This window comes from Gavialis gangeticus, unplaced genomic scaffold, assembly GCF_001723915.1.
Source record: "Gavialis gangeticus isolate Ggan-Ray unplaced genomic scaffold, GavGan_comp1, whole genome shotgun sequence".
NCBI classification, from domain to species: Eukaryota; Metazoa; Chordata; order Crocodylia; family Gavialidae; genus Gavialis; species Gavialis gangeticus.
The window spans coordinates 26,069,585-26,084,384 of NW_017728993.1; the positions used below are offsets into that span (position 1 = coordinate 26,069,585).

At 48.0% G+C, this 14,800-nt stretch overlaps 1 protein-coding gene across 1 annotated transcript in view; it reads left to right on the forward strand.

The window, feature by feature from the left end:
- The window catches only part of EIF2B3 (eukaryotic translation initiation factor 2B subunit gamma), a 139,043-nt gene that overhangs the window by 76,783 nt on the left and 47,460 nt on the right, over nucleotides 1–14,800 (forward strand). Inside the window, exon 6 of the mRNA XM_019501406.1 lies at nucleotides 2,432–2,521. Coding sequence (XP_019356951.1) covers nucleotides 2,432–2,521 — 90 coding nt within the window. The remainder of the gene's footprint in view (nucleotides 1–2,431; nucleotides 2,522–14,800) is intronic.

Here is a 14,800-nt window from a genome sequence, read left to right on the forward strand (position 1 = left end):
CACAGGCCTGCATTACTTAAACCAGAGCTTCATTTATGGCACTGTGCCTGAGCTCACCTGTTTGACCTTTTGGAGTGGTGATTATAATGTTATCTATGAGTCTGTTCTGTTGCAAAGCGCTTAGGTGGTCTCTCCTGCAGAGGTGTCCTTGTTGGGAGACCTCCCTGCTCCATCCAACAGGGCTGGAGACATGCCCTCCTCTGCCTTAGGAAGAGCCTGTGTGTTTGTTGATGGAGCTGTGAGAAAGCTGACAGTCCGCAGCTGCCTGCCTGTAGCAGGACTGCAGTTTTATCCCGATCCTTGCCGGGAATAGCACTTGACAGGTGTTTTGCAGTGCTGTGCACATGGCAGCTTGTAAATCCTCTCTCCGCCACCATGTAGGTGAGTGGTGCAGGTGGAGAAATGAGAGACAGAGAGGCTGAGGCCACACATGAAGTTAGTGATGGAAGTGCTGTGAGCTGAGGAGCTTCTCTTTGATCTGGCAGACCCCCCCTCGCCCTGGCTGCCTCCCTGCACTGTCTTTGTGTTTTGGAGGGTTTTGCTGTACCACATCTTTTTGGGGAAGAGGGAGCCCACGCTTCTACCATCCCGCCGGGGAGGTGCAGTTTGGTTCCCTACTCAGTCTTCTTTCCTTCTCTGGCACAGCTTTCTTTTCCCTGTTCCTTTCTTCTCTGTTGCCTTCTCTCATTTCTTTCCTTTTTCTCTCTCTGGCTTGCTGTGTTTCCTCCCTGTTTCTGTCTCCCCTTTTATATTTTTTTTGTAGCAAAAAGTGCTCCGGACCTCTCAAAAACATACCACGGTGACAGCGTTAACACTGTCCCTTGGATGTAAGTGAGGAAGCTTTTCCCATATTACAATGCAGGAGGGAACCCACCAGCAAGACTGCTGACCCTGTGCAACAGTCCAGCTCTCACGTGCGTGTGCACTGACACAAGTACTTCAGGTCTCACTCACGTGCAGATACTTACTGATAGAATTAGTGGGTTCTCTGTCATCTTCTCAGAGAGAGCAGTTCTGGTTGGGCTTCCTTCCACATGGGCATCTGCCCCATTGATAACATCAGTCCTGCAGTGTCTTAGGACAAGAGAGAGACACCAGGAAGTGTTTTGATTGGAACATTTGGTATTTCCACCACTCCTGTGTCTGTAAATATTCCCTGCATGCCAGCAGTGTGAGCTTCTGTCATGGCACAGGCAAAGACCTCTGTCTCACTACAGCCAAGAAAAAAGCCAGAGCAAGCCCTGACGTTGGAAGCGAGCCCTTTTTAACAGGCTAACTAAATAATAGAGTGAAAAGGCAAGTGTTCTTGCTCCAGCGTCTCTGCTTGCTTCAGGGCTGAGAAACGAGAGCAAGAGTCAAAGCTGACCTGCTGGCAGGACGTGTTAGCTCCAACTTCGTAATTAAATTCAGACATCAAAGGGGAAAGAGCTAAAAATAAAGGACAATTTGGGGTGTGGAATAAAGTTTCTCTCTCTAATAACCCTCCTTGGATCGCGAGGCCTATTAAAACCATCTCCCACAACTTTCTTGGTGTTCTCTCATTCTTGATCTAAGAACCTACCGCAGTCCACAAGCTTCTGCCTTGCCAAAGAGGGGAAGGCGCAGAGGCGTCCCTCTCCCCGTGCCAGAATATCCTTGAAGGAGGATAGTTTTGTGTGGAGGGGGGAGCAATTGCTGTGCAACATCTCAGTCCTTTGGATCTGCTGTAATATGGAACCTCCATGGCCATTAAAGAGATGTGAACATGGTGGTTGAAGCAGGGATGTGACCTGGCCTTTGCTCATGGCACTGACTTGCATCCAGTGGAAAACACTGAGGTGCTACCGAAACGTGGGTGTGGGAGTGGGTCTGGGCAGGAGCTCAGCATTCACAGCTCCTCCATGCTTGGAGAGCCTGGTCTTTCCCCTATTACTGACCCCACCTGCTCCATCCTTGAGCTGTGACAGTCACCCCAGCTTGCCAGCTGGGAGTCCATCTCCCTGAAGCACCCTCTCCCCTTGGCGTGATGCACAGCAGTGGTTTTGCCCCCATGACATGAGTCATGGTCCCATCAGCCTTGCACGTTAAAGGCTGTTGAAAGCTCCCAGGCTGCTCTGTGAATTCCCGCTCCCAACTTTGCCCCTTGCCCTCCAGTGCTTTGAGCGTGTTTCCCTGGCTTCCTACCCAGCAGAGAAAATACAGCAGGTCCTTGAGGAGATGGGTATTCTCCTGGATAGCAGGGCAGTGCAGAGCCCACAGATGTACGTTTACCGACAGCTTCCTGCGGTGGCAGCCATTTCTCCTCACCTTGTTGCTAACTCTGCAGTAGGTGGTCAGGGAGACATTTATCCTTGCATTTTTACCATCCATTGATATACCAACCAAGTCAGGCTCTTAATAAATGACTGTGGAGTGCCGTGCTGTGACTCCCCTGTTTTGTTCTCTCTTCCAGGCATCCTAGAATTCACATCCGGACAGGTTTGGTCGATGCCCATCTCTACTGCATGAAGAAGTGCGTGGTGGACTTCCTTGCAGAAAACAAGTAAGGACCTGGGAAGGGTGGGGGTAGGCACAGGGAACCAGGGGTTTGCTCTAAAGCAGCTTCCCGATGGCAAGGTTTGCACTTCTGCGCATGTCACAGGAAATCAGCAGAATCTTGCACCTGCTTCTGGAATCAGACAATTGGCCATGTGGTTTAGCTGCCTTTCACAAGGGAAAATCCTCCTTCCAAGCTCTGGTTTCTGCGTGGTGTCTTCTGCGTGGTGTCTTTGTTTCAAGCCCTGCAGCAGCAGAGTTGAAAGCAGAAGCTTTTGCCTCCTGTTCTGATAACCTCTGCATCCCTTGCTTCTCCCCATGCAGTGTCCTATGCTCTTTGTTTCTGCTGTAGTGTCCCCATTGGATAGGACCATTAATACCTTTCAGGCCTGTGTCTTTTCTGCAGCCTAAACTCTAGTCTGACCCTCTGCGATCACCTTTTCTCCCCCGCTTTGCACCCACTAACCCTGCAGGCAGGCTATCTCCGGAGCATCCTCTGTTCTTAGCTTGTGGTGTTCCCATGTGGAAACTCCAAGACCACCCACCAAGGGTAAGGAAAACGTCCATTTATGGAAGAACAGAGTGATCCCAGCTATCGTATTTCATGAAAGAGAGGGAAAAAATCAATGTGTTTACCTTAAAGCAAACACAGCAAGTAGTTCAGCCTGGGGACAGCTTTCACTTGGGAAATGTTCTGTGGCATCCATCATGCCCTTTATGGTTGCTGAATGTTTGCAGAGTTCTCCAGGCTGTTGCCCCGCATTGAAGTGAGATGGAGGATAAAGGTCTTTGCCAAGCCTTAGGTCCATGGCTGTATTTCTCAGGAGAGGGGCTGACGTGAAAGAGACTTTTCTGTCAGCTCAAGCATGGTGGAAGGCAGAAGTGCAGCCCTTTTAGGGCCAAGATCCCCACTGGGAGTGTGTTGGGGGCTCCGTCTGTCGGAGGGCTGGCCAGTATAGGGCCTCTGCGTTCATGCATTTTAGATGGTACCTGGATGGTAACTGCCAGCACTATTTCTCCCTCCTGGTGCATATGGGGTTTATCTGCTGGGTCTCCATTGCTGTCAACTGTAGCTGGCAGATGGCATTTTGGGAGCATGCTCCTGCGTCACCTGGCTTCTGAAGCCCTGATCATACCAGCTCACTAGCAAGTAGGAAGGCAGGAGCCCCTGGAGCTCTCAGCCTAGCCTCCTGTGGTGGCAGGCCACTTCTTGTCCAAGGCGTCCACAAGATCATCCACTGCACTATTTTTGGCAAGCATGCCAAGTATTAGCCCCAAAGAGGCTCTGATCCCCTTCCCAATCTGCTGCTCTGCTTTCTGCTCCCTGCCCAACTTCTTGCCTTGCCTTCTGCTCCTTGCCATGTCTGTCACCATGCTGCCTGTCCCCTCCCTCATCTATTCCATGTCACATGCAGAGGGTGTCCATGCCACTCGTGCCACCCGTGGTGCAGGTTGGCCACCCTGATCCACTCCAAGCCTTCCCAGGCTGCAGAGCAGAGTGCAGATTCCTCCCCGCAGGTGGCTGCATGTTTATCTTCTTTCATATATGTGTTTATTATTCATCCAGCAGCCAACTGGGACAGAGCCAGTCGGTGCACAGTATTGCCACGATTGGAAAATGGGACCTCTGCCATGATGAATAGGTTAGGCTTTTAGATCCCAGCATTGGTGGGCATCCTCTGCTTGTTTTTCTTTGCTGGGGAAGGGAAGGACAGTGCCTGCCCAGAGAGCTCAGCAGCAGTGAAAGACCCTGTGGAAATTTTTGCTTCACAAGTACTGATGTCTGCATAATTGTTTTTCAACCCAGAGAAAACTTTCCCAAAGGCTTTGCTTCTCTGCAGTTTCACACCGGGGCTGGAGAAGCTCCGATGCTGTGTTTAAGTTGCGTGTAGTTAAAACTAACAGCAAGGACTGAAGCGAACAGAGAAGCTGTTGTGTGGTGCCAAGAAGCATTGACACTGTACTTCCTTGATATTACAGTATTTACATTGTGTTCATGTTTAAACCTGGGGGCATGATGGCAGAAGTAGCATTTTCTGCCATTGTTGTAACATCACTGAGACCTCTCATTTTTTCCCCATTTTTATTTTGACATACACCATCAGAAAAAGCTTTGCTAACAGTTAAAACAAAGGGCTCAAGTTGCAGCAAGGGAGGTTTAGGTTGGATATTAGGAAAAAACTCTCTTACTAGGAGGGAATTGAAGCCCTAGAACAGGCTACCCAGAGAGGTGGTAGAGTCTCTATCCTTGGACGTGTTTAAGCCCCAGGTAGACAAAGCCTTGGCTGGGACAATGTAGGTTGGGGCTGGTCCTGCTTAGAGCAGGGAGTTGGATTAGATGCGACCCCTTGAGGTCCCTTCAACCCTCATTTTCTTTAATTAGTCTGATTCGGTGATCAGGTCCCAGTCCTAGCTATAGTACTACATGCTGCAGAGGAAAATGATGGTTACTTCCAGGTCAGGCGTTTACTGGAAAGAAGGTGTGGTGTTGAGTCCTGCCCTCCCTGGGAAAAAGGCCTGGCCAAACACGAGGTAGTATCAGTTTACCTGGAGCTGTGATTTTCAAACCAAATGAGTAGAATTGGTGCAGCTTGTGTATGGGTGCACTTACATTGTTAAGAGTGTCTTAAATTGAATTAAATCTATTCGTAATTTACTGAATCAGGTAATTTCATCCTCTCTTAAACTGTCTTAAAATGTCCACCCCAACGCCTGGCATCAGTGTCACTAAATCAGTGCACTTATGCAGCAGACAGGTCTGAGGATGCTGAACAAACTGTGAAGGCAGGAAAAGTCCTTTAATAAAAACATACTGTTGTTCCCCATGCAGCCCAGGGGGTGATTTCTGTCTTGGATGTACGAAGCTCAGGTCATGGGCAAGCCAACCTGCAGTGCAGGGACTCTGTAGAGAGACCGTTGCAATTTGAGAACGGGCAAGTCACTTCACCTTGCCATGCCTTAGCTTCCTCCTCTGCACAGGCCTGTCCGGAGACTCCGCCAGCGATGATCCGATGGAAGGTGTCATGGGGAGGGCGAACGGTTATTAACCAGAATAGAAATTTGCTGGCAGGGCATCTGACCCATGATCAGGGGAAACAGCTGTTCTTGTGGTCTGCTTATTCTGAACACGTCTAGGTCAGACACACGTGTCCAAGCAGAGCCAAGAGGGCACAGCCCCTGCGTTCTGTTTGAACCTGGGAGCAGGTTGTTTTTCAGGGAAGTGAAGCCCCTTTTCTATCCTCCTCTTAGACGGAATAGATTTTTGGCAGCTATAACTTCCCCCAGGCCCAGCTATGTCATAATCCCTATCCCAGCTAATTCAGCCAGCAATCATATCAGTTGTGCCCAGCCCCTGACATAATGCATGTGCACAGATGTGGCCCAAACTCATTCTCTTCCAGGGTTGCTGATAATAAAACAAGAAACGTCCTCTGCCTGCGGATTTCCAGGCAAGACCCTCTGTCCCCCCTGCTCTAACAGGGCCCGCCTGGTAGAATTGCCATGACAGGGCAAGCCAGAGTATAGGCTTCAGAGACTCAGCTTCTTCAGATGGCATCCTACACCTAGCAGCTTGTGAGAAGTTTGTTCTTTCTTTTAAACGTCTCCTCTGTCAGGATCAAGCTGAGCTGAGGAGCAGGGCTGTAGTGGAAGGAAGGTGCTGCTTTGATAAAAGAGTGGCAAATCAACTCTGGGTAATTTTCCAGTTACAGGAGCCCAAGGAAGGATGGCTCTGGGCGAGCACCTGCAGCCCTGGCAGGCGCCTCAATACTACATCTCTCCCAAAGATCGGGACACAGGCGAAGCTAGCAAGCCGTCGACAGAAGGAGAGACTGTGGCTGGTGGGGGAATGGCTGCACCTCACACCCGGGGGGCTCTGGGGTGCTGCCAACACAGTAGCCAGTCCCTTTTCCTGGCACTCTCCTGCGTGCCAGGTTGGATTCTTGCCTTGCTGCTGCAAGCAGGGAAGATGGGAAAAGAGAGGCCTTGTTCCTTCTTTCCCTCCTGAGCCCAGTGTGCAGCAGAGGGCAGGATCTGGGCCAGTGCCTTGTGAGCCTTGCCTGCTGTGTAGGCACGTATCAAAGGTCTGCACTATGTGCTCAGAGCTTGCTGCTTGCAAACCCCAGGAAACTTCTAGTGGAAAAATTATGATCCCAGTGCAATAACACAGTCTTTTTGTGTGTTGCCTTTCCAGAATATTTCCCAAGCCCTGACACGGTGAGATAAAGGTTGGCAGACATTCTGGGGTTTTTTTGTTTTTAAACACAGCAGTTTTTGACTGTGTAACAGTGAAATCCCTTGGACTCTCTCAATCTCCAGCTGGAAGATTGGGGGTTGGGTGTGTCACTGGATGTGCAATATGTGTTTGTAATGCACATGCAACAGGGAGAATATCAAGCTTGCGGCCAGTGACAGGCACAAATGATAGCATTTATGATAGATGTCTAAGTGCTTGCTTGTCTTCACAACTGAGGCACTTAGACATCTGAATCCAGTCATTTTGACCCACAAAGAGTAGTGCTTAGAAAACCAGAGGCATAGCTATGGCTTCTTTAAAAGAAAAAAATTGCCTTCCTTACTTATAATCCCCACCCCGCCATCATGTTTGTTAATTTTTTCTTGGTACAGATATTTTTTGGAACAGTTCTATCCCCTGGAAAGGCAGGCTTGTAATTGAAATACTCCCTTAACCTTAATCACACTGTGTGTGTCCCTGGGGCTATTAAAAGACTATTTAGCTTGCAAAGTTGAGCATTGGAAAGTTAGGAAGTTTCACCAGTAAGGTTTCCTGTGCAACCTGAATTCGGTCCCTGTGTGCCGTGCATTATGAGACAGTCTTTAATTATATGACCTCATACTTGTTTTTGTCCCTGCAATCACTGCCTCAGTTGGTGCACATGGGGCTCAGTGAGCAAGCAGCTCTTCAGTGTTTTGCTCCATGCTCCACTTCTCAAATGGTGGCCCCATGTCTTACTACGTGCCACTCAAATCCTTCTCTGAAAGCAAAATAAATAATTTCCGCACTGGTTTTCCTGTGACACTTAGAAACCTGCATGATACCGATTATTGTAGTGCTTCATGGACACTGAACAAACTATTTCTCCAGTTCCCCTTTCCCCTCTACCTGGGAGTGAGATATTGTTACCCAGTTTTAAAGGGAACTGAAGCACAGAGAGATGAAGGTTTAAAGCGTCCTCTGAGCTGGCATCTTTGACTTTTCAGAATAGTTATGGTAATATGATATGCAAAAATCTAGAAGTCTTTGTTCAGAGATGATACCTTTTATTAGACCAACTGAGAAATTGCAAAAAAATTATCTTTTTCTGCAAGCTTTCAGGCTCACATGCCCTTCATCAGGCTCAGGGAAAGTTAAAAATGGTAAAAAGTCCCCATATGTAAGAAATAAACTAGAACACTTGGTTCCAAAATGATACCTTTCAGACCAACACGGCTACCAAGTATACCCCTGAAACATGGAAGATGCTAAATTTTAGCCGATTTTGGGTTTTAAACTTAATTGCAGAACAACAAGGACCTTTTTTTGCTTCCTGGCCTGCCATCTGACACCTCCAGGGAAGGAATTCTACCTGATCTGCACATCAAAGAGCAACTCAGCACAGCTCACAAAGACACTCTCATGGACCCAGAGGGACAGCCTTCCATCTTCAGCTCCCTCTGTGTAAAAAAAAATGAAGTTTATTTCCTACCTGCGGGGACTTTTTACCATCTTGTACCATCTACATTTTTCAGCTTGCAGAAAAGGATAATTTTCTTGCCATTTTCCAGTTGGTCTAATAAAAGGTATCATTTTGGGACCAAGAGTTCTCATTTCTTGTACGTCTTAGCTGCAAAACAAACCCATGTCCAGCCATGCAATTTTGGTCTTGCAGCCGGGTCTAATTCAGGCAGCTTCTGTGGCACTGGCAAAAGTCGTCTGCTTAGCGCACAAATAGCCACATGCCAAATTCAAGCAGGGAGGGGCTAGAACATTTCAACTGCTGGGAAATAATTTTTCAGAAGGAAAAACAGAAGGACTTCCCCTGAACCTCGCTCTTGGAAATGACAGAAACGTTTTGGGTGAAACTTTGTGGAAGATTCAGCCACTGGCAAATACCTGGTGTGGGAAATTTCAGCCCAGACAGTGGAAGTTTGGCAAAACTTCTAAGCAAATGAAACCAAGATCTAATAATATTCAGGACTGGGCAGCGCCACTACCTGCAACAAAGATACACCACAATTTAGGGCAGTTTGTCCAGAAAGCAGGTCCTTTCAGATGCCCTCAGGCATTTGCCTGCATGTCATTCACTGCTGTGAGTGAATGGCGCGTGGTTTGTAGTCACAGATGTGGTAATTGCATGTGGAAATGTGGTGAACATTTGACCTTGGTTTTCTGATCTGTCAGGTTCTGGCATTTGTGTAGAAATGGTGCGCACCATTGCCAAAAATGTGCCTTGCTTGCCCACTGCAGTACTTCTGCTCTGTGGTGCCTTTTCATGGCCAGGGCCAGGTGTCACCTTTTCGTTACCCCCTTTTTCAAAGCCACATGCATTATTTGAACCTGTCGTTTTGAAGCTGTTTGGTGTGGACAGATCCTCCCCTTCCAGTGCTTAGCCCCTGGATCTGCACCACTGCCACATGGCAGGGAGCGCTGGCTTCTGGCACTAGCCGGGCCCAGTAGAGCCACGGCACGGAGCACCTCTGGTAGAGCAAGAGCATGGTTCCTCTGCAAGATCCATCGTGGAGGTGGCAGATGTGATAGCAGCACAAGTGTTGGGGGGAAATTCTTGTTCATCACCCATAAATGTGCCCTGTTCTCCATGGAGCTCTCTGCCCTGCCACTCCCCCCAGGCCTTGATGGAGCCTGTGGGAGCTGATTTGGAGCCAATAAAAAGGATTAGTTCCTCCCCAGATCAGGAGGATATTCCTTCCTCCCTCCTTCTCAGTGCTCAGGACCTAACCAGAGCCACCCAAAGAGTGGAGCTAAGGGTTAATCTCCTTTGCAGCCATACTTGTCCTGAAAGTCCCTGCCTGATCTGCTTGCTCATCTTTAATGAAGCTGAGCCTTGCCTCCTGCTAAATAGGAGCGAGGGGTGCAAAGTCGCAGAGCCCTGCCCCCAGCGCTCCCCTCCGCCTGTCCTGGGGGACCTGCAGGTCGGCCAGCACCAGGGACATTCTCCGTAGGCAAGAAACCAGGCTTCTCTCTCTGGGGTCTGTGCTTGGACTAGGGGAGGGTGAAATAGCACCTCTGTCACCTCTTGTCCAGAGAAAGAATTAGGGGTAACCTTTTCAGGTTGAGGCACAACTGGAGCTCTCGGTTGGCTGTGGGATGCTGCAGGCAGAGGCCTCTGCCAGTTTACGTTAAGATGCTGCCCAGATTAAACCAGCAGGTTTGTTCTTTTCCCCCTCTAAATGCCTCTTTATCATTCAGACTGTCACCTGCGTTTCTTGGCAAGGGCAGCTGGCTGGGTGGAGGTCTGGCAGACCAAAACCCCCAGCTTGGTGGTCTTTGTATGGCTGCCTGAAAGATGGCTTAAAAACAGAACCTGCTCTGTGAATACCTGGGAGCGAACACGTGTCTGCCACACGGCTGGAACAGTCTCCTCTCTGCACTTATCCTGAATACCTTCCTTGTGATTCAGGTGGGTAAATCAGCAAGCAGCTCCTGCAGGAAGGGTGCTCTAAGGTGGGGAAGCTGTAAAATGTAACTCCCCAACTAAGCGAACCCCTCCATCCCCCCCACTTGGGTGTGCAGTCAGTTACAGTGTGAAATGCGAATTCATCTTTTCCACCATGCCTCGCACATCAGACACAGCTCTGCATGCCCCGAGCCGGGCAGGACTGGGCTTTGCTGGTATTGCCCTCATCCTCTGTAGCAGCAGCACCTTATCCTTCCACTGTACCAATCCAGTGCACTTATGCAGCCTTCCTGAAACAAAAATGGGAATGTCGCAACTCTCCAAGCCAGATCTGAGCAAATCGCACTCTACGGATGCTTGTCCGGGACAAACGTACCTGCCGCTCAGTGGTGGAAAGCCCTGAAGCAGATCTCCAGTACCTGGCCAGGGCTGGTTTATCTCTATGGATGAGTCATGGATACTTGGCTTTGAGAAGTCGGTGCACCATATTTGAAACAGAGCTGTGCTGACTCGGTGTGATTGGTCAGCAGTCACATGACACACAGCTGTGTGATTGGCTGCTGGCGTGCACGTTTGGGTGTATGTTATAATCCTGCCTCTGTCGATCCTTGTACACGTGATGCTGAACTAGGTTTTCCGTGGCCTTTTGTGTCAGAACTACTCGGATCCTTTCATGATAAAAGTTGCCAGTGACTTCCATGGAATCACTCTCATTTACACCAAGTGAAACCCTGGCCCTTTGCTTCTGTCCGTGGAAAGTGAATTCTTAAAGGCCATGGAAATGGCCGAAGCAGAGTCATCACAGCGCACAGCACATGGAGTTATAATTTTGTACCCAGCCCTCCTTCATGTGATTAGCAATCAGGTGGACCTTGGTCCCGCTGTGAGCGTTTAGCCTGTTTTTTCGAGTCAGTCTTGCTTCTCTCTCATCCATGTGCTTTATCTGGTATGTCTTCTGGACAGGATTCCCCCAAGAATGCCAGCCTCATTGCAAACATTGTTCTCCTCCAGACAGAGCTATGTGCACGTCGGATGTGATCTCTGAATGGGAATGGTCCACGTACTCCAGCCAGACATTCCTCACTTGATGAGACCATCCCCTACTTGTGATGTTGCGGCATATTTCTCCTGCAGCGAGAAATTTAACGGCCTCACATTTTCCTCTCAGCTCATCTGAATTTTTTCACTATTAGAATTAAAAGCTGACAGCATTTTTTCCATTTTTCTCCGTAACAGCTAACTTGGAACATGGCTTCCAGCTTTATTTGCTTCCACCTCAGATCCATTGCTGACCGATGCACCTGAAATAACTCTGCTCTTCTCCTTTTAGGGTTGACTTTGGTTCTGGAAAATTGTAACAACTTCTCTGGTTTTTTTTCCCTTTTAAGGATTTTTTTCTAAAACTGTTTTGTTTTGCCATATCGCATAATTTATGGAGAAGTGTCAAACTTTACTGCTCCCCAGTAGGGTAGCAGGGACATGAATAGAGATCTCTGTCCTATTGTCAGAGAATTAAAGACTACCAGAAAGTGTGTCACTATGGAAAAGTTTAACCTTCCACTTATATATTGGAGAATAAATGCTATTGAAATACTGGAAAGGCCTACGTATTGCTCAGTGTGATAGATGACCTGTCACTATCCACCAACAAGAGGCCATGATATTTTGGCTTTTGGTAAATCATGAAGAAGTTATATAGAGGATAGGAATATCACATGTGAGGACCTGGATGACTTCAAGGGCTGGAGCAGTAGAAGGGGGTTGAAATTTCATAGTACAAAGTGCACAACTGCACATTTTAGGACTTACTGTCATGACCTGGGAGCTCATGAGTTGCAAAAACCATAGCAGGAGAAAGGCTTGGGTGGATTAGTTGGACCACCAGCACTGCGGTGTCTGAGAAGGGCAAGAATGATGCTGCCGTGTGTCACAAGGAAGTATCAATGCTGTGACAAAAGGGAAGTATTAATGCTGTTTGGGAAGACCCTGGGGAGCCTTCCCCCTAGGAGTATGTCTGGTGCTGGTCACCTGCGTTCAAGAACCATTCAGACTGAAGCAGGTCCAGAGAAGGGATGCTGTAGCCATCAGAGCGGAGAGCCTGTCTCAGTAGAAGACACTAGTTGACTAACTTGTTCAGCCCAGTCAAGTGAAGGCTGAGAGGGGATAAAACAGAAGTGGCTTTTGGAGCTCCTTGAAGGTCTTGGGGATATATTTGACTTCATTGTAGAAATGCAGTTATCTAATGAGACAATAATACTTGCAATAAATATCCACTTCAAAATATAGCAATCTGTAATGTTAGAGCTCACAGTCCAGCTTACAGTGCACAGTCCACAAATACTTTTTAAGGTGTTTGTTATGTGCATGTCTAAATCAAGGAAGAATGCCTGGCATTTGAAAGCTTATGTAACTCTATCCCAAGTATGTAGTTGATCCAATAAAAAATGTCACTCTAAGAAATCCTTGCCTCTTGCATAATTCCTGGACCATCACGGCCACAGCGTCACTCTAATCCCATCTAAATCTGTCATACGTTTGCATAATACATCAGTCTGATGTGGGGATGTACACTCAGCAGATGCATTCTGTGCGGCTTCGTTTCAGGATGCCTCTGATGCATAATTTGCAAAGTGAGCATAGCCCCAGAGATGCTTCACAAGACTGTACGGCCGAGATACAGATGGCCACGAAGGCGGGGGTGAGTGCTGGCAGGGAGTCGCACTTGGTGCAGGTGGGCTTGATCTGGAAGAATGAGATGCTGTCTGGGAAGGGAAGAGATCCCTCCCTGCGCTGCTGGAGAGGCCTGCCAAGCTCCCTGGGTGGCCGTCGGAGGTTTGCACGGAGGAGGAACTGAAAAAACTCCAAATGTGTTGGCATCCGTAGGCAAAAAAAGAGTTAACTTGGAATCACTGGTGTTTCTGGTAATTCTCTTGGGCTGAGTTAAGGCTCCTTGGTTGGTATTTTATACTTTCAAAGGATCTGGGTTTCTAGCTGAGAGACCCTTACTGCTATCTGTGAGTAGGGCGCCACATTAATCTAAAGCTGCTGTGCACATTTCCTTGTGTAGCCTCTGATTTATGTAGTCTGTCAGGTGCATCTCTACCCTGCCTTTATTGCAATGGTTTGTTTTCAAAGAAACACTCTGAAGGGTGTTTTAGTCCAGGTAAATGCTGGGAACATCATTGCTCCTCTAAGTAAATCCAGACCTCAAAATAAATCCAGTAAATTCAGTCCACTTACCTTTCAGGCTGACATATGTGAGCATCCCTGCCTGACTCCCTTTGACCTCCCTGTATCACCCCAGCTTCTGAGCTTTGGGAGGCCATCCAAGGCCAGGAGCCTCCAGCTGGGCAGGTATCAACATGGTGGCTGTAGACAGTGTCCCATACGGTGTTCCAGGCACAGGCTCCGTTACCAACTCTGGGAAAGGGAGCGCACCAGAAATGCAGGCACATGGTGTTTTCTTTCATTAGGGCATTTCTCAAAGTTCCCTTTGTGAATTTTAGCGCAAAGTTTGGATTTTTAGCTTCAAAGTTATAATGATGATAATAAACAATGCTGACAAAGATCCTGATTAGCAGGAGGTTTGGGGAAGTTCAATTAGTGCATCAAAAATCTTAGTAGTAAACCAGGAACAAAGCGATAACGTTTCTTATGATACTGTGGGGTCGTGGGTTAAGTCCAAGCAACTACCTTTTAATGTATTGGCCCGCCGGGCTGTTTTGCAGTTGTTCTTTTGAAATGGTTAAAACCAGTCTGGGGCCCCAAGAGAACAAGTAGAAGAGAGGGAGAAAGGAGTCGTCCTGTAGCTGAACACAACACAAAAAGAGACCCGGCTGTTTAATTTGGGGTCCTTTTTTTCCCCTCCTCCTTCGGCGGCCCACATCTGCTTACTCCACATTCTTAGCATGTCTTAGAAACGCCTGCGTTTTTAGCTGAGAATCGGGGAGGGGAAGGGAAAAGAGCTTGTAATTGCTTCTTCCATTGTGCTCATTAAAACCACATTGTGGGAAATGGACCCAAACACCATCTTTTAAGTGGTGTTGAGTCTGAGGCAGGTGGTATTAACTCCAGGCTGCTTTAACTCTTCTCAGATCTCTTCCCTGTTTCCTCGAGGAAGGCTGCCTGGCACAGATATATGGTCAGGGCTGTTGGCCTGCCTCCTGCATTGACATTTTAATTTGGTCCATGATATAAATATCATTTCCCTAATCCCCCTTGCCCTGGCCTTGTTTTGTCTTGTCTTCAAAGTGAGTTGACTTTTTTTCTTGGGGGCAGGGAAGGGAGGAGAGAAGAGATGGGAACTGTGCCTGGCTGCTCTGCTTTGGAGCATTAGAAGCTGGGAAAAAAGGTCTCAGAGTAACTGTTGTTTCTTTCTTTGTATTCACATGGAAATTTTTAATCTCCATCAAAGGATCAAGAGAAAATAACGTTGAGATCCAACAAGAGAGCTCCCAGCTTACATGGAATTTTTAAACGTTATCTGGCTTTATCCCTTAAACGATGAGACCCCTCCCACCCCCAGTGTCATTCCTGCCCGCGGCAGGGGGTCGGACTCGATGATCTGTCTAGGTCCCTTCCGACTCATTGGTTCTATGATTCTATGAACTATGTACCTACAGGGTTCAGAATTAACTTTTCTCTTTTTCCCC